The sequence below is a fragment of the Lutjanus erythropterus genome, chromosome 14, assembly GCF_056507025.1.
Source record: "Lutjanus erythropterus isolate fLutEry1 chromosome 14, fLutEry1.hap2, whole genome shotgun sequence".
Taxonomy (NCBI): domain Eukaryota; kingdom Metazoa; phylum Chordata; class Actinopteri; order Lutjaniformes; family Lutjanidae; genus Lutjanus; species Lutjanus erythropterus.
Window position 1 is genome coordinate 16586465 of NC_139330.1, and position 26884 is coordinate 16613348.

Genomic DNA, 26884 nt, shown 5'->3' on the forward strand with positions numbered 1-26884 from the left:
TTCTGTCCTTACAGTGAGGATTCTGCCTTGATTTGTCCTGCAAACATCGAACTGAAAATTTATTTGAACCGTTGCTATTTATTGAGATCTTATTTTTGTCTGTAAAATGGAGCTTACAATAAAAATGAATCATCAAAATCGATGTCTCAGTCCATTTTCTCTGAAGCCTTTACATCCAGGCGCCATATTCTGTTGCCATAGTTAATTAGCGGTCGCCTAGCAACGCCTCCAAACAACCCGTTGTCGAGGGAAGCTAATAAGCTAGCTCCAGTCAAACTGGACCTTCAGAAACTGTCCGGAAACACATGTTGCTTTAAGAATAATGGACCGAGAGCTGAACGAAGAAGAGCTGCAGGATTTGTACGCATGGATAGACAAAATACCTCTGTCCCGGCCCAAGAGACACATCACGAGAGACTTCAGCGACGGAGGTAGTTCACTTAGCCTTTTGGCTTTGCTAGCAGTCCACAGGGACCCGGCAGCAAAATAAGCAACAAGAGTAATATGACAACACATCTCCACCTACACTCATCTTATTTGGCTCAAATGTCTGTTTGTCTGTTTGTTTATTTACTTGTCGACTGACTCTGCCTCTCTGCTGAACTCTCTGTAGTGATGGCTGCAGAGGTTGTGAAATATTTCTTCCCAAAGCTTGTTGACCTGCACAACTATATTCCTGCAAACTCCACACAGCAGAAGCTCAGTAACTGGAACGTCCTCAACAGGCAAGACAACAACAGTCATTTCTGATTGTTTGTTTATTTAAGTCGCATGTATGCAGTAGAAATGAGGGGGTTAAGTTATCCCCTTTAACCCAAAATCCTTCTTTCTCCATCTTATAGACTGCAGGGACAGAGAGGCTGTTTAGTTTAATATGTTAGTCTAGTCTTAAAAGGGGTCAAATAGTGTTAAATTCTGTTTGGGAAAGTCTCAATTATATTATTATTATTATTATTATTATTAATGTATTTATTGACTGCACTAAATGTGTTATTTAATGGCCTGAAATTCACTCCAAGTTCCAAAGTCAAATGCCATCTCTTATCCTTTTACAGTCTTGTAGATTTTTGCTAATGAGCATATTTGGACAAATGTTCTTTAACTCAACCAGTTCAGGGTTCAACATTAATGTTTTGGGTTTGTTTTTTGTTTTTTTCACTTAAGTGGGTCAGAAATCAACTTGCCCAACATCAGTAACAAATTGGCATAATCATTGCTACTTATCAAATAACAACTAAGACTAAAGTTAAGTGTTTTATTTAATTTAGGGCTGCAGTATTTATAAAATAAGAAGAAAACAATGATAAATGTCCCTCAGTTTCCATTCCAAGGTGATGTCTTAAAATGTTTTGTTTTGTATGTTTAATGTCATATTAAACAGAGAAAAGTGTGAAATCTCCACATTTGAGGGTCTGAAAATATACTTTTCTGTCATTTTTGCATGAAAAATTACTCTAACATTTTGATCAGTAATCAAAATAGGCTAGTTGGGTTTTTTTACCACTTGCCCAGTCAAACAAGTTAGTTGCTAGATCTGTTAGCCCAATATGCCTTATAATATATATTTACTCAGAAGAGTACATCTACATTTTTATATGTAATATCTAGTTTTATTGTAGAATTGGCCTTTTGACCCCAACTATGACTCTAAAATATCAGTAGCCTATCTATGCTGTGGGTTGATAAATCCATGGCCTTGTCTTGGTGCTGATAGCAGACAGATTTGTTATTGTGACTTTTTCTCTGAGTTACTGCTTTTCTGTTAGTTTCATCTATAATATTCTCTAAACTATAGCTATAAAGCTATAGCTACTTTACTATATAAATATATAGTCACTTTGCCAGTTGTTGGCGAATGATTTTAACCAGGTCCATCCTCCCTGTGAATAATTGACAGTCTACTGCATGTATGGATTTAGTGAGGGTGGCTGTACTCATGGATTGCAGACAAATATAGGCTGTATGAAGGACATACATCCACTCCACTTCCTGAAAATGTTACCACTCAACTTGAAAGATTTAAATTTCGACAATTTGCTAATATGTCCACATCTCCCCAGAACACCCTTGCACAAATATGTGCTCAACAAAAAGTCACTAACCCAGTTTATATATCTCAATCCAAATGACAGAAACTGTTTAAGCTTTTGCTTTCCAATATAATTTTACAACATTACATTACAACATTTGTTGAGCACTGCCATGGGCCTCTGCATCTGGTCGTGAGAACCAATCCAACACACACCCACTCATCCTTTCCCTGGCCACTGATATGGCACGTAGCCAGCTACAGATTTATGGCTTTCACTCTAAACACATTGGCCCCTGTGGTGTTCATCATCATCATCATCATCACGCATCAACAGTTAAATCACTTTCAAGCTGCTGTTCCTGTTGTGGCTCGTTTTGTCAATTAGAAACATCTGTTATTTATTTATTTATTTATTTTTCCATCTTCTGTGGACAGGAAGGTGTTTTCCAAGCTGAACTTTCATGTGCCCGAGGAGACGGTGAAGAGGATTGCACTGAGCACTACAGGAGTAATAGAGCCTATACTGAGAGCCCTCAGAGAGAAGATAGACAAGAAACTGGAGCACACTACAGAGAATATAATGGTGTGTACTGTATGTTTATGCTTATGTGTCATTAGAGACATTTACTGTATTAGTCACATTTTGTGTTTGAATGCTAATTACAAAATAAATTAAGTACAGTGGTCCTCTCTCTTCCATGTGAATCATGAAGCTGTCCTTGGTATTTGTGAGAAAAACAATAACCACATTTTGAACACATTTCTCTTTTGAACTCAGGATTTGGAGTACTATGACACCAGGGACCAGGAGAAACCTCAAGCAGGTACATAAATCCTGACATATCTTTTATTTCTTTACATACGCAGTCCACACATGAGTAAAAAATGTGTCCTCTGACCAATATATCTGTTGTCATATTTGACCTTACTTGACCTCACAGGACATTATTTCTTCAGAAGAAGTTTCTGCCATTAATTCAGTGAAACAAGGAAATTGCCTGAATGACAAAAAGTGAGACTGTTGAATTACCAAGAATGTGATGACAGTGTTTTGACTTTATGCCTTGTGCAGGATATAACCTCATGTTAGTGTCATCTGTGCAGTGCATTAAGCTGACACAGTCAATGTGAAGCCCTGACTGAGGCTGCACAGTCCAAAATTTGCCTTTTTTTTTAGAACAGGGAGGGAAGTGGGTGTAATTTTAGACTGTTTTAGTTGTGCTATATCTACTGCTCAGCTGACAAACACAAAATCAGCATTTTAAAGTTTTTGTGTCTGAGAGAGCTATTTGTTGACTCTTGCGAAAATTATATTTTTCCAAGATCATAGATGTTTCCTACATCTTTTTTACATGATATTGTCAGTGCCTGTGCCCTGCTAACACCTCTCAGCTAATGTTAATCTATATATGTCAACACTAGGATTTGAAAATAAGGGAAACTTTCCAGCTCCCCACCTCCCCTACCACTGTCCCCATTACATTTAGACCATACACCTTTTTAAAATGTATATTTGTGTCCAACATTTTCATAAAATGAAAGTTATAAAACATTTATCAGGATATTTTCATTTTATTAATGCCCTCCACCCACCTACCACTTCCTATATCTCCACAGCTAAATAAATTATACAGAAAATATCAATATCAATAAGCAACAGCACAGAACCAAAACATAGATTTGTCAGCATACTTTTAAAGAGTATAATAAATCAATTAATCAATCAATCAACAATTGTTTTGTTGTTTTTCCATGGTTATTTATTTACCTTTTGTAAATAAATAACCATGGAAAAACAACAAAACAAAAGCAGAGAAAAAACAAAACAAAGCTTAGGTACATATGTATAACAGGTTTTATCAGCTGACATTTACTATACATGATGTGTGAGATGGGCTCAAATGGGCTCCAGGTTTTCAGGAACACATCTTGGTGTACAACTTTTTAACTTGTCATTTTGACTTTTGTAATCTCTATTTTGACTTTTTAACTTTTTAATTTTTTTGTAATCTCAGTTCTGACTTTTTATCCTATAATTCTATCTCATAATTATGACTTTAAACAAGAGATTTTATCTCATGATTTCAACTTTCTAACTCCTAATTGTGATGTCTTTGTCTCATAATTATGACTTACCACGGGAGCTATATTTCTTTTACTGGCACAAATGGGTTTCCATACAGAGCAGCGTGTGCTCCCAAGCCAGAGAGCAGCTCACTCTGCTCTGGTTTGTGATCGCCTCAGTTTGCCCAGTTGCTGAGAAGAAAGACACAATAACTTCTCCTGCAGTGTTTATTAATTGCAAACTGTAACCATCACTGTACATTTACTGCCACTAAACAACATCACTGCTAAACTTTAATCTCTCTGTGCAGCCACGACTCTCTGTCCAGTTGCCTTTACTGGAGGTGAATGTAGCAAAGACATCAAATAACCCTGGCAGGCTATTCCTTTTTTTTTTTTTTTTTTTCAGAAAATGTTAAAATATGGGAAAATATTTAAATGGGAGGACTGAGGGTGATAAGGGTAAAATACTGGGGAGTCCCGAGAAAAACAGGAGGGTTGACAGGTATGTGCTAATCTGTCCCAAAGATAGCAGTGTGACCACACAGACAGACACACATTTAACAGCATCAGACAGGACTGATTAGAGAATGCCACAACCTTTAGGGAGTGAACTGGTGATATGTCTCTCTTCCGTTTCCCACCCCTCATCTGTCCCTGAAACCACCCTGTAAAGCTGACCTCAGGCCGTTGCTTCCTCCCTCTGCTCTTTCCTCTTCCATCTACACCCCATCCACTATCAGGCGCGCAGCTCAGGTCCTCATATCAACTCCCAACATCACCAGATGGCCTTTATCACTGACCTGAGCTCAGCACTGCTGGTCTGGAAGACCTCCTCATTTTTCTCCTAATCTTCTCTCCCTGTTTCTCTCCCTCTCTCTGCATACAGTCATCGCCCGTCTGCTTTCTTCACTCCTCCCTTAACCCTTGTTGTGTGCATAAGATTTACTGGATGAATCCCTGCAGGTTTCAAACAACAGAGGAGCTTTTCATCATCATGCTATTCTCACTTTATAGTTGGAGAAATGTTATAGTTTTGTTTTGTTGTCTTCAGTAATTCGTCAGACTGAGGCCAAACAGCTGGCTCAACTGGCAGGAGAAGAGATGAAAAAAGAAGAAAAGAACAGACAAAAAAATGGGTATTGTCAAAATGTTGCTTTTAATATGAATTAAATTAATCAGGAGCAGTGTTTATAATTGTTTTTATTGTTTTTTTGTATAGTAAACCACAGCACATGGTGCAGTTTTACTCAGACATGGACCCTACTTTCCGACTAATCCTGCAGGAAAAAGAGCAAGCTGTCATGGCTTTGCAGGAGACTGTGGAGGTACACACACGCACACACAAACACACACACACACACACACACACACACACACGCACACACAAACACACACACACAAACACACACACACACACACACACACACGCACACACACACACACACACACACACACACACACACACACACACACACACTCACTTGAATCCGGGAAACTCTCGGCTGACTGGTAGAACATCTGCAAACATCTACTTTGATGTCCTGCAGGGGAAGAACTTTGTCATACAGTTATAACACCTGTAATATTGTTTTAGATGTGTGTGTGTGTGTGTGTGTGTGTGTGTGTGTGTGTGTGTGTGTGTGTGTGTGTGTGTGTGTGTGTGTGTGAGAGAGAGAGAGAGAGAGAGATATTTAGGTGCATGTGTTGCATATGCGTCATAAGCTGTGTCAGCAGTGGTGAGTGAGTCAGTATCTGCTCAGCGGATATAAGTTTTTTTTCTCCTCTATCCATGGCCACATCTGCATGTTAGGAAAGAGGCAGAATTATCACACAAATGTGCAACATCTCCTTGTACCTCTTTTGCAGAAATTTGATGTCACTTAGATAATTCTTAGAAATACCTTTCACGGTTTTACCACATCCTTTAACACTCTCTTGTGTGCATGTGTTTGTGTGTGCGTGTGCAGATCCTGCAGATGAAAGTGAGCAGGTTAGAGCATCTCGTTCACTTGAAGGACATGCGAATTGAAGATCTGATGCGGCATCTGGAGGCATATAAAGCAAAAGGCAATACACAGTGATACAAACACCAAAACCAACACCAACAACACACATTCACACTCAATGAATAGTTAAAGTAGCTCTGAGATACAAGTCTGTAACATCAACCCCAATAAACTCTCACTTTGTTTAAAATATAGTCAAGGCAAAGGATCGGCTCAGAGAAAGTTTTGAGATTATTGTCAGCTCAAATGCATCACACCTGTGGAAATGGACCAGTGGCATTACAGATGTGTTCCCTTTTAAAGGACCAGTGTGTAGGACTTAGTGGCATCTAGCGATGACCTTGCTGATAGCCTCACTTCTTAGTACGTGGGAGAACCTAAGGCGGCTATGAGACTCGTGAAAAATGCGAAAGGCTGTATCTAGAGCCAGTGTTTGGTTTGTCCATTCTGGGCTACTGTAGAAACACGGCAGTGCAATATGGCTGCCTCAATGGAGGAGGAGCCCCTCTCTCTGTAGATATAAAAGAGAGGTACTTAAATTCATTCCTATGAAGGACCAAAAATGAATCTGGATGGAGGACCACAGGCCAATATTATAATATTATATTAATATAAATATTATAATAATATAATAAATCTAAAATAAAATTACAAAATAATTAAAATTAAAACTCTTTCTGTTTAACAGTCATTTTATTATTTGCAGAGATGACTGTCAGAAAATACCCGTATACTGTGTTTTGGGAGCATACATTTAGGTGGAAAGCCACCTTTCTGACAGAAGGTGTATAAGTAGATAAAAGTATGAGCTTGTCAAATGCCATGGCAGCCCTGTATTGGTTAGTTCTGATTCAAATGGCTCATGCTGAGTTATCTAAAACACAACAGATCTCATTTTCAGTTGATTATATACTAATGAAAACATGCCAGTGAATATTATGTTCCATTTCTGCCAATAGATTCCTGTAACTCTCACACACAGGACCGTTGATAGGGTCTAGGTTTCTGAGTGACAAGTGTTTTTTGTGATGGAAAAAGTAGGGATTTGGTAAATTATTTCTCTTAACATTAGTTATACCAGGGGTTTTTTAAGTCTGAGACTGTGGGCCACCCTCAGACAAAGCAGGGAAAAAGGCTTCCCCATTAGTTTATTTGCTTAGTTTCACTCAATTCCTGCATGACTATTGGATCACGATTATGTTATTTGATCCCATAGACAATCAACAGTTGAGTTAAGATAGCCTAATATTGCTGTTGATGTAACGTCAGACTGCATATCTGAACTATCTATTCACACACATTTAGCTATGCTGTGTTGTCTCATTTTGACAACTAATGTAATAATTTTTCACCTCCATTCGCTGATCCTCCCCTGAGACTGTTTGGAGCCCCCCTGGAGAGACCTACCTCACACTTTGAAAACCACATAGTTACACTGTTCACAATAGAGAAATGTAGGTACAGGTAGTACTTCGCTCTTCCAGTGCGTGACACTTTGATAACGTGAGAAGTGCACGTGTTTCTAAACTGACAATGAAATGTTTTTAATCTCGTGGTTTAATAAGGGCAGTGCAACAACAGTCTCCTGTATAATAGAAATAGTTTTGCAGAACTGCAGATATTACATATTATGCCCTTGTGTTTGAATATTATCAAACGAGATTCCACTGTTTGGTTTATTAGTCTGTTTTGTGAGAATTTGAGTTGTTTAATATAGTCACTTCTTCATGAGGAGTGTATAGAATGTGTTTAATAGTGTTGATCTACAGTCTTCTTTGACCTACTGTGCCTTTCACACAGCCCATGACTTGCTCAATAAATCAACAAACCACTTTATTTTCTAGAGTGTCTTTTTGAGTGCACTCAGCTTTCCTACATTCCCTTTTGCAGCTGCGAATGTCATTGTTTATCCAGGGTTGCTTTCTTGCTGAGGACTTAGACCTAACTTTAAGAGGTGCAATGGTATTGAGAGGAGACAAGCAGATTGAATTGAAGCAGTCGGCCAGATCATTGGTATTGGGATGTTCAGAAAGTTGTGAACTTTGATCACTGTGCGCTGAACTCTAAGATACTTTGCTCATTAAGAAAGCGAGTGGACAAGGTGCTGGGTGTAGCTGTACTGATCGCAGGCAATTCACAGTTAAAGACTATACATTTGTGATCTGATACTTCATCTCCAAGAGTTCGACAGGTGATATTTCTACACCCAGTGTGTGACCACGGTTATGAGTTTGCCCAGACACATGCTGATTGAATTTAAAAGTAGAGGTGATGTTTAAAAAATCAGTAGCATAAATGTTAGTGGAGTCATCAACATGAATGTTGCAATCACCACAAAGAACAATTCTGTCAAAATTTAAAACAAGGGTGGATAAAAATTCAGAAAATCCTCTTAAAAAGCAGGCAGGCGGTTTTGGGGGGCGGTAAATTATTGCAAAGATGATCGGATGGAGACAGCAGACTTTAAAAGTGAGAACTTCAAATGAAGAGAAATCCTCACAAGTTACTTGAAAACATTTTAAGATTTTCTTAAAAACACTCACTAGACCACCACCACGACCACTGACTCTGTGTTGGTTAAAACAAGCGTAGTTTGGAGGACACAGTTCAACAAGAGGGCCATGATCATGTGATTGCAACCAAGATTCTGTTAAAAACATAAAATCTAGGTTTGCAGACGAGATAAAATCATTTAAAATAAAAGTCTTATTGGATATGGATCTTGCATTAAAAAGTGCCATTTTAAGCTTTTTCAGTCTGGGAGCCAAAGTTGGAGCAACAGTCGGAATCTTTAATAGGTTGTTAATATTTCTGTGTGAGTACTGAGTACTGATATTAACCACTTTTTCTGCAAACAGAAATGACAGCACCCTGCAGTACAGTGTGCTGTCATTTCCTTCCACACCTAAAAGTACATGATTCATTTTCTGTGAAACTTAAACTCCTCTGAAAGTGTGACAGTTGGTCGTAGACAGAATGCGGATATTAATGACTTAATTTTCCACAGTTTCAAGCGTTGGCTTCAATGCACCATGAACGATGACCAAATGATGACGATGACCAAATATAGCAAAGCACTGCTGACTTTGATCTTGATGAGCTGTATGACAAGCAGCTGACCCTCTCGAGTTGCCTGCTGCTGTGACTTCTGTTGCTCACCTTCATACCACCTTATCAACTACCATTATCAAACTAGAAGCAATACAACACTGAGGTACAAATATATTTTAGATAATTATACATTAGGTCAATCAGGAATAAATAACTCTGTAATGCATGTATTATACAGTGTTTATGTGGGGTAGATTGATGTACAGTTCACTAGCAGGTATAGGCCAACCAGGAAAGTCTGTTACACCTGCAGTAACATTTAACTGTGTCAGTACAAAAAAAGGACATATTTATATTTAATTGACCCAATATCTACATCCCATATTTAAAACATGAGGTCACACATGAAAAAGAAACCAATTTTAAAAGAAATTTGTGGATAACATTAGCTATCAACACTCAAAACTGAAATCAATTTTAAGGTGTAAAGTATATTTATACTAAGAATAAAACTGTAGTAAATACTGAGGTAAAAGTAAAAAGTAAAAGCAAACTTCATCACAAGTGATAACCAGGGTAGCAGAGCACAGTCTCTGATAATGACACCAGTTTGTTCTGCACTAAATTATATTTTGATAGACCCAGTCAGAAAATGATGAAAAAATAAAAAAGCAATCAAGAGTCTTGATATTCACAATAATCAGAATTGAACACGTGTTAAAGGTATATTTCAGCAATTTAGTATTGCTCCTCCATTAAGCTGCAGATAGTTTTAAAAAGCAATGATCAAAATCTCAGCAGCAGAGACTGAGATATCAGAGTCGAGCTCCAGATTCAATCCTATTCTGGAAAGCTAACAGCTGACATACTAGCTATTCAAAATATAGAACAGAACAGTTCTCCTAGCTTCTGTCTGTTTTGTCTGTACTGGGGCCATTTTACTCCCCAAAGGCATTTTGTTCTCAGGACTGTACATCATGTCATTCAATAAAGTTGTTTAACGGTAGCTAATGAGTTATCAAACATGCATACAAGTTTTTCCAAAGGCTGAATAGTACACTTTATGAGTGCACCTTTAAAAACTGACTGATAATTTAATAACAAGAGAATTAATAAGAGCAAATCACAAATAGGTTGGTCAGAGCAACGCCGTTATGTTTAGAGCCTAAACTGTACAACTAGCTCAAGTAATGAGGACAGAATCCATCCAGAGGATCTCAACTTGAGGAGGTCAGACAAAGAAAAGTGATGAGAAATAGCAAGGCTAATACTCTTTGTATGTGTTGCACCCAACACACACACAGGTTAGGAATGTGAGATTAAACTGCAGAACAGAGCAGCTATTGATGATGGCGCTGACTGCCGCTGATGAATCATATTCAGTATCACGCTGCTGTTTGGGGACTGGATTTATAGCCCTGCACTCAGAGATGAGGGACCACACCCGTGAGGCTCCGATGAGGGATAGATCCAGGGAGGAGTCGAGGCTAGAAGGATCATGCAGGATCTGATGATTATGGACAAAAGGAAGGAAATAGAAGCACTGGCTCATCCAGGAAGAAGCAAACCTGACCTTGACCCCACTTCCTGTGAGGGAGGGGCTTTAAACTCGCTGGCTCTGGACCCCTGCCACCGAGTCAGACCACACAGACATCCACAAAAACCCCTTCTCGGTTAAGTCAACAAAATGAGGATGAGTGAAGTTTATTTGCACTCACAAACATGCTTTATGATCAAATTTCTCACAAATCCTGACATCAGGAAACAAACTCTGTGGCCAGACTAAAACTAAACACGCTCCGTCAGAGACAAAGACTGATGACACCAGAGATCTCTTCAAGGACTGACAGGTCATAAGAGGAAGCTATCCCTCATCTGGTCATTCAGGCAGTGGTCACACGCACTCACACACGCACACACTTTGAATGCTTCCTGGAAAGCCTTTGTGAACAGCTGACTGGCCCTGCTGAGGGCAGGACTTGAGGTTTAGCGTCAGTCTCTTGGGATGACCATTTTACAAACTCGACAGACAAACACGTCTCTTGTTTCTCTAATGTTTACAACACGTTTTCTGGGTTAGAACAACAGGGACTGTGTGATGGATTGTGTATGTATGTTCACTTAATGTTCAATGAATCATCCTCGTGTTGCCACAACCACCCAGACACCCAAATAAGTGACGAGCCAACACATGCACATTGTATGACTTCTCACTTTTTCTTCCTTTATTAAAATATTTAGTGAAATATTAAGTGTAGTGTTTCAGATAATAGGATTTTGAGCTTGTGAGGTGAGCAATGATCAGAAATCTATCATGTTTGTAAACCTGTGGAAATCTATGTAACTAATAATTTGGGAATGTACAGAAAACATTTGTAGAAAATTATTAATTCAGTCTTAAAAGTCTCAGGTATTAAAAGCCATACAAAATGCAACAAATCACAGATACACAGTAGTTGTACAGACACACAAGAGAAAAAAACAAGAGCCTGTTAATTCCACTCAAATGCACTTATTTTGTCTCATTTATGAAGTAGGCTAAAATGTCCTATACTATAAAAATGAAAAAGTTGACAAAACTCAAAATTTCAAGGCAACTGAGTTTTGAGCCCAACTGAAATTTTGAAATTTTGGAAAAGTTTTTTTTAATAATGTTTTGTTGAGATAATTTACTTTTCTTCTTTAGATAAACTTGAATCTTTGGGTTTTAAAAAACAGAAAAATTGTGTTTCAAAAATTATTGCATAAACTCTGGAAGTGAAAGTGAATAATGATTGTTTTAATATCTTCAATTAAAACCATTTAATTTTCAAACACCCAAATGATGACAAATGAGGTTCACAGATTCAAATTTACCTAAAGAAGAAAGGTAAATTATCTTAACTAAAGATTATAGTTTTGTTTTTTTGTTTTTTTTTCAAAAATGAAGACTTTGAATTGGGCTCAAAACTCAAAAATATATTGCACTAAGTTGCCTTGAAATTTTGAGTTCTGTCAACATTTTTTAAAAGTTTGTTTCCTTGATGAGTGGAATAAAAATAATGAGCGTGTTAACTCAGCCTAAATGAATTTATTTCTCATTTATTTCATGTGTATATGTAAGTGTCGAGAAAAATGATGCAGAAATGGCAGTAAAAATGCTCAGAAACATTCATTAATGCAGAAATGAACTCTTTAGTGATCAGGCCGATCGTGAACTGGGGTGCGTTTGTCATTTTTAAAAGAAAAAAGAAGAGTTTGGGAAACACTGGTTTAAGGGTTCTGTAGTCTGTAGAAACTTGAGTTTCAGTTTGCTTCTTTTAATCTGTACTTATATTTCTCATTTTTTGTGAAACCTCCCAGTTGATTTCATTTGTGCAGTTTTATTTTGACACTCATTTTTCCCTCACTGAAGATCTTTTTTTTACGGTCGTGAACTCACCTTTCTCATGCAGTTTTTCACAGCATTAAACTCATTCTCACACCATCTAGTTTGAGCCTATATTCTGGTCTTATTTGTCTTCAAAATCTGTCTTTTGTGGAACTATTCAATATTTTCGGTTTTTCCCAAATTTCCAAACACATTTCCTGAAATGACAGCTTAATTTCTCATAACTGTAAACACAAAGCTGAAAAAAACTCCACATATCTCTTGCACAATGACACACACACACATACACACAGCTGACTAGGGCTGCAACTATCAATTATTTTCGTAGTCATTTATTTTCTCAATTAATCGATTAATAGTTTTTTTGTTTTAAAATGTCAGAAAATTGTGAAAAATGTCAATCAGTGTTTCCAAAAGATGACATCCTCAAATGTCTTGTTTTACTCACAACCCAAAGATATTCAACTTGATGTCATAGAATAGTAAAGAAAAAAAAAAGAATTTGACTTTTTTCTTCAAAAAATTACTCAAACTCAAAATCATTGCAGCTCTACAACTGACATAAGTGTAAACTGTATAAAACTTTGTAGAAATAGTTTCCTGTTTCTGACTAACTGTAAAGTTTTGGGGTTTTGATCCCATAATAGGTTGCAACATTATATTACATACAGATAAAGACCTTTGCTACAGTGTGATACAATACTGTGAATATGTAAATACTGCATTGAGACATTGTATCAGCAAAGGATACGTCACTTACACTGATGAAAATGAAAAACGCTGCAGTAAGAACATGTTTAGACTGTCTATGTGGAGATGAAATAATGAAATCTGAGCAGAAATATGATTGAATACATGTCAACCAATGTTGCCCAGATTGTATTAGATATATTAGCTCTCCTTCCTCTTCCTGTCTGTTTTTCATGCTGCTTCATTTTTTCCTCGATTCAGTAGAGGTCACCTGAGGACCCTTTTTCTGCTCTGACACATGAGTTGAGTGTTTTGCCGACTGAGTTTGAACAGAAAAGATGTAAGAAAGACCATTTGTTAATTAGGGTGTGGCACGTTCGAAGACCAGTGTTTTTCAGGTGAACAAAGTCTGCAAAATGAAGTGATTTGTGCTCAGACCTTTGCAAAAATTCTACTTGAGTGAAAACAATGGGATTGTGCAGAAAGTTTAGAAGCCTGGAGTCTTGTTTTTGATACATGAGCTTCAAGTTTTCAGACTTGAGTGTGTAGTACTTTTTGTGTATGCAATGGAGAAAAAGTGACATGGTGTTAGCTCTCCTCCTGTTGGTATCCAAGTGTACTACAAGCACAAATCAGCACAGGGAGAAGAGAGGTACCAAAATAGGTTTTATTTTTTTTACATAAGAACATTGTCAAAACTTGAAAACATTTTTGCATATAAACCTTTTAAAACAAGGAGACAATGTTTGAATTTCACAGATTGTACAAAATATTGACCAAAAAAAAAAATAATAATAATTTTCATGAGTGATTCATACCCCTCTTGCACATTTATTGGAGCCCACCACCAAAGCAAACGCCTTCAACAGCCATTTGGAGGTCAAGTAAACATCACGACATCTTCCAAACACTAGTAGTGTCCACTGCTAGTTCTGTCTGTCTCAGTTAGAGTCTATGAAGAGGCCGCACAGTACAGTATGTACATCCAAGCTCCTAAGAAATCTCACAGTTAAGTTCAAAAGGAGCTTTGTAGTTAGTAAGAATCACTGACTCGAAGTCTGGGGGGTAACCCATTATTATTTAAGGCTTAAATTCTGAAAAGTGGAAGTATTTCCATGAATCTCAAACACAGCTGAACAAAATGCAAAAGCTTGAACACACAATAAAAACTAGCACCAACTTGCATCTTATTTAAGTTCATGAACATTCATCTTTTAATAGAACAAAGCAGGATTTTGTGTAGTACTGAACCTCACGTCATCACTCTAATTCTCGCTGAGTGTAAGTTACTGTTTTAATGAAGAGCTGTGTGTTGCAATTAAAATCCTTCAAATTTTCTTGTTCAGCAAAGAAAGACGAGCTTTGCAGCCTGACAATTCTTGAAAGACAGAAAACTGTTAACTTTGACAGAGGAAATGAGCTTTTTGTTTCTATTATTTCTACTTTAACAGACCGACATCCTCATGATATTAAATGTCACAGACACCAACCGGTGCAATAAAATGGTGACAGTCTAATAAAAATGTTACCTTGAAGCAAAAACGAGGAGTTTTTAACTGGTTACAAAACAGTCTCAATTAATGCAGACGCCTCTATGTGACCTACATAAGTTAATGAGACAATCAGCATGAAAACTGGCTATTTCTGTACAGTAGTTCTCAATGTGTGCCACCTGGTCGGATTAAACGAGCCTGTGTTTACAAGTTAATGTGAGTAGTATGCTAGCCAGTTAAAAAGAAGCAGGGTGAGGTTTTTATTTAGATCATGTAGAGATTTTGTGGTTGTTATGGTGAAAACATTACCGCTCTGTTTCCAGAGGGCCTCCAAAATCAACAAAATATGAAAGTTCCTTGTAGTATTTTTAAATATTTGCAGAAGACAGAAACGTTGATTTTAGTTTAAGTGATATTATTTAGACAAGGGATTTATATTTGAAATTTGTTTATCAAGGAGTTTTTTTCCCCCCAATTTCACAACTTCACTGTTCCAATTTCTGTGTCACTAGATTCAATTTACAGATGTTAACATAAATGCCTTTTTCTCTGGCACAATTGTCAATTTTGCCTTTTGAAGTGTGTAAGTTCTGTCCAGCACTGAGCAGCTGTTTTATTAAAATAAAAGTCACTTTCCTGAGAATTTAATCGCAACCACATCTAAATAAACTGTAAAACAGAGTTGGCAGACAATCACAGGCACTACTTATCATCTCAACCATGCCACTACAAATTTCCTCATGCATGCCCCTGATAATCAAAAACAGATGGAAGAAAGAAAGATGACCTGACTTCTTGACAAGGAAAATTAATCGTGGCTTCCTCCACTGGCACTATTATTCAACTACTTAATTGTTATGCTCCCATATTGATTAACCTTTAAAGGATAGTTCAGATTGTTTGAAGCGAGTCTGTATGAGGTACTTATCCATAGTCAGTGTATTGCCTACTATAGATGTGAGTCGATACATCCAGGAGTACTGCTGCTAAGCGATGTACTACTGTGGACAGAGTCAACAGCAAAATGCATTTTAGTCACTTAAACTAATATGGATTATTTTTAGGTGGACCTTGATACAAGTATACACCATATTTAGCAATTTTTCACTGCTTTACTTTGTTGTCAGACAGCCTTTTCTGATGGGAAACCACCTTTATATAAGCCAAATATCACTCTCTGCAAACCAACCAAACTCCATGGGTGAAATCAGTAACTTTACCTCGCATAACACAACACTTGCTTGTCTACTGCTGCCTTTACTTTTTAGTTTATTTGAATTATTGTGTGACTTTGGTGTTTTAAAAGGTTAGTTTGGGTTCACCAAGGTCACACAATAACACAAACAAAGTAACTGATCGAGGCAGCAGTAGATCGTCAACTCTCATGCTCTCTGGGGCAAAATGATTGATTTCGTCTATGGAGTTTGGTTGGTTTGGAGAGAGTGATATTTGGGTTATGTAACACCGGTTTCCCACCATAAAATGCTGTCTGATGGCAAAGTAAAGGGGTGAAAATAATAAAAATACAGTGTATACTTAAACTGATATTGATTTTTTTTAATGTGACCTTTTTTTAAGTGGCTAAAATGCCTTTTGTTGCTGACCCTGTCCACGGGACATTGCTTAGCTTCTGTGCTAGTGCTCCTCTGTGTTTTTCATACAGCCCCACTTCAATTAATCCAAACTGTTCCTTTAACCATTACTAATCTTCAATTAGTTTTTGGAAGGGATAATCAAATTTCTTTTTCACAGAAACTATTTTTCTCAGTTGGCTTCACAGTAAATGCCACCGCAGGTCTTAGTGCAGCGTCTCAAGTCTTTCTGTGTTGGCTGCAGTCTCAACCACAATTAATAACAGCTAACTATCACCAAGCTAATAGAAAATAAAGTACATTACTACCCATCTGACACAACTTTATATTAACTATAGAAACTGAACACACAATGACAGCCGTCAAACTCTAAAGACTTGAGAATCTGTAGAACAGTATCAAACTTTATGCAGGCTGAGGTGAAAATTTAACAAAGTCAGGCCACTTGTTTCTAGAACGCTATCATTAAAAAAAAAAAATCTTTCATGTCTACATGATTTCAGCCAACTGGAAGTGTAGACGGGCTCTATTAGCGATTCTGCTGAAATAATCACGTGTACAATGCTCTACCTGCTGCTTAAAGCCTATCATAACTAGTTTAACTTCAACCACAAGCAGCATCTGGTAAGAGTTGTGATTAAACGGCCCTCACGCTGACTCGTGTTGAGAGAGAAGAGCCAACTAGTGATTTAGTGTAAGAGAAGATGGCACAGAGATGACCTACCCACTTACACACTTACGCAAACCATCCCGCTTTTAATTAGTGTCACCTGTCACAGATTCCAGTTCAGCTAAACCAGAAATTAATTCTCAAAAAAATCATATAAATTTTCATCACAAATCACTCTTCTTGCATACAAACAAACAAAATTAATGCAGATCCAACAGCAAAGTTAAACACTGCACTGGTTGCAAGCACATGTAAATTAGGGCGACTACTTGCTGTCGCCTTCCCAGGCATAAGCATTTATTATGCTTTTGATTTTTAACTATGGCATCATTCTCATTCCTAAAACTTGCCTTTTCCCAAAAGAGTGGAAGAATAAAAAAACTTTCCCTTTTATCTTGCCTCTCCTAGTTCTCTCCTTTCTTTGCCATTTAGATTTAAGACTGAAGTGTGTTGTTCACCACACTAGCTGCAAAGCTATCCCACCCTTCTTCTTCAGTTCAGTGCTCTCCACCTCACAGACAAGACACGTCCTTGTCAGGCCAGCCTGTCCTGTGCAGAGGCAGAGCTGTGGACTCACTGCCCCTCTGGTTTCACTTTGAACAAGTCTGGATGAGCATCAGGTAGATTGGAGGAGCGTGCAGACTTTGGGTTGTTGTTTCCCTCTACAAACATGTTAGGGATATCCTGGCCAAAGTAGATCTTACTGTTAGCTGCTATGGCCTGGTACTTCATCAGCTCCAGGTACTCCGGGGTTAACTTCAGCTGCAAAGATTGAAGAGAAAGACGGCAATATATGAGGATTAGATTAGGGCTGGATCACTGGATTATAATTTTCCATGAAAATACACCTAGGAATCTAAATGTGATAATGTAATGCATGACTGAAAACAAATATAAAATTGCTACTGGCTCAGCTATGAAGGATTTGGTACCATCTGCATTTAGAGCTACAGACTAAATAGCCTAAAAAATGGCACATACAATTTTGTTATTTTTTGGCCTGTAATCGATAGGACATCTTTAGACAGACAGGAAATGGGATAGAGAGAGGGGGAAAGACATGCTCCAAAGGGCCACAGGTTGGAACTGAACCCATGGCTACTGCTGAGTACTCTGTATAGGGGGGGCATACACTCAACCAACCAAGCTACAAAATACACTCTGGAGTTAGACTTCAGTGACTGCCTGGCTCATTTGTTGAACATTCAGCATTAATTTTAATTTTCCATTGGTGTACAAGGTTGTCGATTAACACAATGCTGTACCAAAAAAAGGTGCAACCAAATGTGCACCTGAGAAAGCTGGTCACACCAGTGCTACCAGTGAAAAGTTATTATAAAAGCTATTTTAGGTTAATTTTAAGTCTGGCACTCATCAGCTGGACTCTGCTTACTAATATCATTATAACGGGTCAGTTTGTAGTAACAGCTCCGACCTCTATAATTCATACAGTATTTACACAGTAGCGATCACAAAAATACCTCGCAACTTTGTGATATTATCTTAAGGCCAGTAATTAGATGTTGTGTGTTTATGTTTGAAACCATTTTTACCCTGTTTGATTCAGCAAACTTGGCAGCACTGTAATATTCGGCATCAGCCTTAGCCTTCTCCCTCGCCAGGAAGGCAGCATCTGAAACAAAGAGACAGTGTTGAATGAGACAGACACATGACAGACCAGTTCACCAGACGCCACTGCACACAAAACCATCACACAGAGGAGAACTGAAAGCAGTGAGGCTAACCCTCTATTTCAGAGATCCTCTTCTCCGTCTCTTTCTCCATCACCTTCTGTTGGAACTGGATCTCTGCGACCTGGGCCACTTTCTGAGCCTCTGTGGGGCAGAGAGACAGGAACTTTAACAACTGTACAGATTGAGGAGGTTGATAGAGGGGTTACACATGAGTGACTGAATAGAGGAAACTGCTAAAACTGTAATGACAGTCATGCAAATGCAAACCTAGCTGACTGATTTACAGTAAAACACCATCACACTTTACCAATAATGGCCTTTTTCCTTTCAGTCTCTGCTTCCTTTTCCACCACCTTCTGAGTCTGAGCTGTTATTAACAGACGAGTCTTCTCTGCTTCCCTGCATATAGACACACACAAAAAAAAGTTCTAGCAAATAAATATTTTCCTTTCTGTGCGGTCTTACTTGAACTGAGTGGTTGGATAACAGGAGAGAATTTGAAACATGCACTAAGACTGCGCTGTTAAGTACAGATTTACAAACTCACATGAGTTCAAAGTTCCTCCTGATAGACTCTGGGATCTTTGGCTTGGTAACACGGACTGCCTTCATCAGGATGTTGAAACAGTGCAGAGGACAAAAAAAGGGAAGAGAAAATGACCCTTTGCTTACAATCAATCTGCCAATAAATGTGACACAGAATGGATGACTGATCACCAGGCTGGTTAGGGTTTTCAAGTTAGAATTTGTCTATTTGCGTCTGTTCAGTATAGGGTTGGGCAATTGGACAAACATATCACCTATACATCCATTGCTGGTTGTTTTTAAGGGGTGATTTTAATCATTTTATTTAGCTAATTTAATGGTCTGCCTCTGAAGAAAAGATGAGAGGCACTGCTCAGCAACAAATGTTCAGCAAACTAGCCCAGGAGCACAAAGCGGCCGCGAGTAGGGGAAATCAACGTGCAGACACTGAATATTTTCACATTTAATTCAGTGAATTATTTTGACCAAACCAGAGCTGAAGACTGTTGGAACAGAGGAATGACTAACCAAGGTGGTTTTGTGATTTTTGTTTTGTTTCTGCTGAATTTGAATGAGCTGTCTTTTACAATGAGTTCACAAGGCAGTTACAGTTTAACTAAAATTCTTTTGTCTTATCTGAAGTCACACTTTCAAAATGCTCAACACAATGAGCACAACATCCGTCTGGTATGGACTATAGCATTAACACAATTCATGTACTTTTCACGGAATATCCAGTCAATTAACAAGCTTCTAAAATGCTTACATTTTCTTACATACAAGCTTACCAAACACCAAAATTATGGATCTTTCTTGTCTTATTTACAAATGCTCACACACAGTATGCCAGAAATGAAAACCTAATGTTCAGCGCCTTGGATATAGTATAAAGGAAGAAAAGGAGCAGGGATCAGAACAGAATTGATGCTGCTGTCCTAAACCCTCTTCATAATTGCAACTCTTCAATTGCCTAGAGACTCTCTGGAGGAGCTGCAGGTGTGAATACAAATGTCGGCATTTTTTGGCTCCGGCTTAATCCTGTCAGCTCCCTGGTCCTAAATCCAGATGAGCACATCTATCATCCTTTCGCTATCACTTCCATCACAGTTTGTTCATTTTGAGACTCTATTGATATTAGTGCAAAAAACGTCATCATTATGGATGAGCACTTGTCCTCCTCGCTCTGCAGGTACCATCCACCATCGCCAGATTATTTCTATACGGATTATCTCTAACATGTGTGAACACGTCTGATGTGGACAATCTCCTTACACGTGCTGCATGTGTGGAGGGGCACATTCAGACAGTGTCCAGACATGATTCCCAGGACACAGTTGAGTACCTGCATATGTGAAAACAGCTCTAGTTCAGATTTATTCATCTAATCAGATAAAAGGCCCTCAGTGGATGAGAACATGTGGCCACATCCTGAGGACCATGTACTGTGGACTACAACAGGACTGTGAAAATAGGACTAAAGGACATTTTAACCCAAACCAATGGAAATGTGTATGGACTTTTTTTTTGTTAATCACTGGCTGAAATGTACTGCAACAATTCTCACCATTCAACAACTCAAACAAACTCAAACATGAAAAGTTAAGCAGTTTAATCCCATCAACAGTTAGTATTTTGAAAGTCATTGTGCCATGACTAACTGTAAGTTCCTCTTGGATAGAAAACATGTGCTAGTGTTTTGTAAGAATGATTTGGTAGTCCAGTTTTCTGTGTTTTTAGTGTATGTAGAAATCTTTTTTGGCATTTTGAAATGTGCCGTTGGTGTTTAATAAACAAAATCTGGTTTTCAGCATAAAATTAGCTATTTGGCTCATTTTGTGATGTAGATGTGTTGCAGTATTAAGAGGTTAGAAAATATATTGCAAGTATGAGTAAACACTGGTTAGCAATTGTAAATAACAGAGAATAATATTTCCTTTATTTACATTTTATGAGTTTACTTTATTTCTATTTTAGATCCAAGGGGGGCTGACCCATAACAGTTCTTGTGGTTGGACATGCAGTCTACAGCCTAAACTACAGTTTATACGTACTTGGGCTCTGTAGCTACGCCTCTGACTTCCTACGCCCCTCTAATGCTCATGTTATGCATGCATGTGTTTGAATACCTGTATTGTAAGTCCAGGTGCCATGGCATTAAGATCTTTCTGCAAAGCAGTCTTCAGGTTCTCATCTATTATGTCTGCAAGACAACAAACAGCAACTGTTTGAATACACCACACACTGTGTATAACGTTTTAGGAATGTCAGGAATGAACACACAGCACAAGTTGCCTGACATGTATTGCAGTAAAATGACACAACACTATCTGTTACAAAAGTGTTCTCACCAAACAACTCGATGTAGACCTCCTGTAGTGTGTGTACACTGCAGAACTGGTTAAGCTCGTGGTGAATCTTATTGAAAATTAGAGTTTTGTCGTAGTCAGCAGTATAGTTCCTAACAATGTCCACCACTGCAAATAAACAAACAAAGGCCACAGTTATCATAATGGCAAGCAGCTGGCAGGGTGAATGTGTTAACCAAATAAGGAACTTTTGCAATGCAGGGAAATTAGGACATTTTGTACCTGCTGAAGGGACCAGCATGTTAACAACTTCTATCCTGTCAAAATAGATCATGACACCACCACTGAAAAAAAAAAAGTTTGTTAAATACATAAATATTTTTATGAATTGATCAATTACCAGCTACATCAGTAATCTTAGTCTTACCTTGTCCCACAAGGCACATTCTTGATCTCATCAGTCTGGAGTGTCGTCTGAAACACAAAAATTCAAAACATGATGTGACAATGACCAAGATTATGCTCCTACTACACAGGTCCTCTCATGAACATTTATTTGGACTTAACATGTGATATGATCATTCCAAGTTGTATGTTTCTAAATTATAAGAGTATACAAGGCTACATAAAGTAGAACATGCTTGTTTTAAGTTGACCTGAATCTATAAAACAAACAATACACACAATTCCTACATTGCATATTTACTTCAACTTAATGTTGATCATTTATGTTCATTCTTGACTTTATTTATTTATTTGACTTTACAAGTCACAAGTCTTTAGATCACATGACAACTGAACCTTCTCCTTGACAACAAGGCCCAACTATGAAATGCAGATGGAAGTTCAGGAAAGAGTTAGTAAATGGACCTTGCCTTTGGATCATGTCATTTAATTTTACTGTTGGTGTTCAACTCCTGCACAGGTTAAAAAAATATTACTCTTTCATATTTATGGTATTTCCCATTTCATAAAATAATCAATAATTTCAATGTCCTGGCACAAGAGAAAAGGTATTGGAAATGTAAGGAGGAAACTGGCACATTATTACTTGCTATATGGGAATGCTCTGCTGGAAAAAAAAATCTCCAAAAAACCCAAGGTTTACAAACACAAGATCACATTTTTAGAGTGGTTAAACTCATGATGGAAAATTGTCTCCTTTAAATATTTATTGTCTCAAATAAATAACAAATAAGGGAAAATCTATGAAGTCTGGAACAAATTTTACCTTTTCATTAAGGGCTCAGCACAGTGAAGTATATATATATGGGAGCACTGGCAAAATATGTTGTGTGGTGTAATTGACCATTTTTTTTGGTTTGTTTTGGGGGTTTTTTGTATTGCTCTGTTCTGCTTTCCCTTTTGGATTCACATGTTTGGAATTTTTGAGATATAACAAGACATTTGTAAGTTATATTACTGTATGTAGAATTAAAGAAATAAAATCAATAAATACTTCAATAATAATACTAACAATAATTGTAATAATTTCAATGGATTTTAGAGTTAAGAGTTAAACGACCAGTATGTGGGATTTATTGGCAGTGAGCTTGCAGATTGAAAAAAGATCATTCTATCATACCAAACCTGTAGAACTTAAGGTGGCCATGTAACTCTCACAAACTGCTAAAGGCCGTATCTACATCCAGCACTTGTAGTAACATGGTGGGGCAACGTGGCAGCCTCTGTGGAAGAGGACACACTTCCTCTGTAGATAAAAACGGCTCAGTCTAAGGTAACAACGATTCTTATTTTCAGGTGATTATACATTAGTGAAAACTTACTTATTAATTTATTACATTTTTATATATTTATTATAATAAATAGTTTTCTTAATTATTTGATTTAATAGAGCAAACTTTATTTCTCCTACATAAATCAGACTGATACATTTCTCCCCTGGTCATCCAGGGCCCCCCTGCAGTGGCGCTGTGCTATCCCAGGGGCTCCTACCCCCTAGTTTAGGAACCATTGTAAAAGAGAACACTAAATATTTTTAAGACAACTTCAAAATATTCTACTGTAAGTATATCTGGTAGCACAAAGAATGCATTAACCAATCCATATGTAAAATAAAGCCACTGCAGTCATGGCTGAATGGCAACTGTTTGCATGCTGCAGCTGATTTATTTATAGACGCTCCATTCTGGTTTTCATGTGCAGCACCTTCTGGGTGACTCTTACATTCAAAATGCCTCTGCCAAAAGGCCAAGTTTTTCAGGCTAAAAGGCAAATTTACCTGCACCGATCTGTAGGTGGTAATGAAAGGCAGCATGATGTGATATCCAGGACCATTGGGAGAAGTTAACAATGCTCCACCCCTGAGACAAATACAAGCAAATTATTTGGTCAGACTTCTCAGCATCAAATATTAAAAAAGGGTGGACAAAAGAAATGACATAAAGGTGTTTATTTGGGTGTAACAGTAATTTATGAAGGTGTGGTTATGCTTTTGTTGAATAAGACTATATTATATTACAGGGTGCTCCTGTTATTTTGTCCATCTCATAAACATAGCCAGCAACTAAGATGTAAGATCTAAGTTATGTCCCACATTTTATATTGTAGTTTTGAATATTTACTCAAAAAAGGTCAAACTTCCCTACAGGGACTAATACAGTTTAATTTTAATCACTACTGTGGATAAGTCTGTGTTACATGTCACTAATTTATACAAACACACACACTTCAGACACTTGAGATCTGGAGTGAAAAATCCTGAGCTGACAAGAGTGTGGTGGTGAAGCAGCGTTTGAAGCACACATGCCTCAATGTCCCATATAAATATTTCCATTTCCACGCTAAATGTATCATTATCATGTGTCATCAACAGAAAATAGGTCTCTTACAAATAATAATAACCTACATTCTTGTGGGGTTTTTTTCTCCTGTCAGGAACAAAGAGTAAGGGTAAGTGTTGTGATACCTGTAGTACACAGCAAGGTGTCCTTCTTCTATCTTGTGAATGGAAGAGTGCAACAAGATGGCCATCACTCCTGCTATTGCAGCAAATACTGCCCCTACATGCGGCATCGTCATCCTCACTAGCACTCACCTACAGGCAGAGAAAGAAGCATAAACATACTGCAATATTTATACAACAACATGTACTCAGGGCCCCGTTCAGCCAATGGTCACCTTCATTACAATTGTCAGCAGCAGTGCATTCAGTCAGTTACCAGTTTAATAGGCAGTAGTTCAAACTATTGCAGTCTAATACAACAGCCCTGCAATAAATCCTATGCCTTAATATATGGCTTTGTTGAAACTGTTCTGGACAGGTGTATATTCAACTCACTGGTTTCTGAGGCTGCTCTTTGTAGTATTGTTGAATTGTACTGCATTGCACTGAGAGATGTCCAAATATTTAGTCTATCCTCGAACAGAGCAGCCAAAATATCATATACACTACTCAATAATCCACAGAGCTATAAAAGAGGCAGAAAACCTATTTTAAAAGCACTGGCACTGAGCATTGTCTGATATATCTTCAAGCGGTGCAACTGCAGAAAGACAATTCAATGAAAACCCAGTGTTACAGAGGAATTGATAACATTTCTAGATGTTTGCTGCATTTGCATCAGGAAAGCAAGATAAAGTAAATGCCCCAAAATTGTTGTCTCTTCCTCGGGCTGGGTTGTTACTCTCTCTCTCTTTGTCATTGTTGCTTTTCTTTTTAAACTAACAGCTAAGTATAAATAAAACATTCTGCATATGTTATACAGCTAGTCATACACACAGCAAGGCATATTTAGATGATTAAGTCAGTTGTCTTTAGTAAATGTAGTGTATTCTGACTTCAACAAAGGCTCACCCAGGTCAAAACGTTAATTGAACGCAACTCATATCCATTCAAAGTTGTAGTTCACTCAAACGCTTACCCGTACAGTGCACGTGAGGGAAAGTTTTAACCCTAAAGTGACTGTTTTAACAGTTCTGTGTGTATAACATACAGTCACAATAATGACACCGAGCAGTGTCTCTTTTAGAAAGTGCTCAAGTAGCCAGAATGTTAACGTTTAACAGCTATCGCTAACCTGCACGATTAGCTTGCAGAATTACTGCTAAGTACGTAATTCCCCTATCAACACACGGAGCAGCGTGTTTGCACCACAGCTGTGTCTCTGTATATAACTATAACACCGAATATCTGAATTTACTCACTTCTTCAACAGCATAAGGCTGACACACCATTCGCTTGGTAACGTTGACCTAGCTAACCGGTTTTAGCTAGCTAGCTTTCAATATCGGGTGGGTTCGGAAGTCTGCCGTTCCGTCAGTTTCTTGTAGCTTAATGCTAACATTAGCTTGCTAGCCTACTAGCGCAACCTGGAGTAAATGAGTTAACTCACCTCGCACTGCGCTGAAATTAAATTACCAATATGTAAGCGTCAAAATAGATGTCTTGTTTATGATAAGAATAATTACCACTATATGGATCCGTCTTCCCTTCTGGTCTTATCATTCAAAAACCCATCCCCCTCACCCCGCCTCCCACAGGTTTCGCTCTTGCTTTTACTTGTTACATTATGCTGCCTTCAGGTGCGGTCGGACATTTTATTAATAGAGTCAGAATCAGAAATACGTTATTTTTACCCGGGAGAAAATAGGGTTACGTTCCAGTTGGTCCAACGATGAATAAAAATATGGCGTAAATCTAAGTATAGATAATATAATATAATATAATATAATATAAAAAAATAAATATATTATAATACAATGTAACCTTATAAATAAGAAAATAGCATTATTATGTCAGTATGGCATTACCACTTTGTCTAATAGGTAATACAAGTAATGATCTAATAGGTGTCTTTATTTTATTTTTTACTTCAATAACAACCATAAAAACGCCTTCTATTGTTTATTGACTTAAAGAGTGTGTGTATTACTGACTAAATTCTGCATAAGAATATTGGATCAATCTGAACTTAACTTAATGTACATAAGACAATGAGACAAAACTGGTGGAAGGGGGTTTGCTGATTAATTCTGGATACACATTATCTAACTAATATTAAAAATCAAATATATATTGTAAATGTGCAAATGAACGAAAAAGGAAGGCAGACTGCCACGTGCAGCGCCGCATTTGGATGTGTCTGACGCTTGGAGCTTGACTTCCCTACGTTTCTCCTACAAATGGGCCTTGAGCTTGTTTGGAGGTTCTAGCAGGGGAGCGCAGCTACTGGTACACCGATGGATGGTCGTCCGCCGGGGGGACCTAGTCCTCTTCCACCGAGCGCAGAGCTTCGGGAGGGACACACATGGAGCGGTGAGGGAGGAAGGGGACACCCGCCTAGCCAGCCAGATCAGCCGAATCAACCCTAGCGATCAATGGGGTGACAGATGTCGCAGCCAGATCGCCCTCACATCCGAGAATGA

General features: G+C 37.9%; 2 protein-coding genes across 4 annotated transcripts; one reads left to right on the forward strand and one right to left on the reverse strand.

Moving 5' to 3' along the window:
* Positions 1-243: 243 nt before the first annotated feature.
* spef1 (sperm flagellar and cilia associated 1) lies at positions 244-7941 on the forward strand. Its single transcript, XM_084735960.1, has 7 exons — positions 244-431; positions 614-725; positions 2468-2615; positions 2811-2856; positions 5151-5235; positions 5319-5424; positions 6067-7941. Exons 1-7 carry the CDS (start codon positions 323-325, stop codon positions 6178-6180), a joined length of 720 nt encoding a protein of 239 aa, XP_084592086.1. The 5' UTR covers positions 244-322; the 3' UTR covers positions 6181-7941.
* Positions 7942-17036: 9095 nt separating this feature from the next.
* Positions 17037-26063, reverse strand: erlin1 (ER lipid raft associated 1). Of its 3 annotated transcripts, none has more exons than XM_084735971.1 (12): positions 25928-26063; positions 24426-24554; positions 23739-23820; positions 21924-21970; positions 21779-21840; positions 21539-21664; positions 21317-21390; positions 19213-19271; positions 18973-19064; positions 18717-18806; positions 18525-18604; positions 17037-17733 (listed from the first exon to the last, which is right to left on the reverse strand). In XM_084735971.1, the coding sequence occupies exons 2-12, from the start codon at positions 24536-24538 to the stop codon at positions 17545-17547; spliced, it is 1014 nt and encodes a 337-aa protein (XP_084592097.1). In that variant the 5' UTR covers positions 24539-24554; positions 25928-26063; the 3' UTR covers positions 17037-17544. The 3 variants fall into 3 exon arrangements, with proteins under 3 accessions (XP_084592097.1, XP_084592098.1, XP_084592099.1); XM_084735972.1 differs by having other exon boundaries at positions 25852-26004; XM_084735973.1 differs by lacking the exon at positions 25928-26063 and adding an exon at positions 25664-25840.
* Positions 26064-26884: the final 821 nt, after the last annotated feature.

Bases quoted from the DNA above. Each gene is read 5' to 3' on its own strand.
- spef1 (XM_084735960.1), top strand. From the start codon at position 323: ATGGACCGAGAGCTGAACGAAGAAGAGCTGCAGGATTTGTACGCATGG. The intron at 2,616-2,810 runs GTGTGTACTGTA...TTTTGAACTCAG, and splicing joins ACACTACAGAGAATATAATG to GATTTGGAGTACTATGACAC. The intron at 5,425-6,066 runs GTACACACACGC...GTGCGTGTGCAG, and splicing joins CTTTGCAGGAGACTGTGGAG to ATCCTGCAGATGAAAGTGAG.
- erlin1 (XM_084735971.1), bottom strand. From the start codon at position 24,538: ATGACGATGCCGCATGTAGGGGCAGTATTTGCTGCAATAGCAGGAGTG. The intron at 21,841-21,923 runs GTAAGACTAAGA...TTTTTTTTTCAG, and splicing joins AATGTGCCTTGTGGGACAAG to TGGTGGTGTCATGATCTATT. The intron at 21,665-21,778 runs GTACAAAATGTC...GTTTATTTGCAG, and splicing joins CATGCTGGTCCCTTCAGCAG to TGGTGGACATTGTTAGGAAC.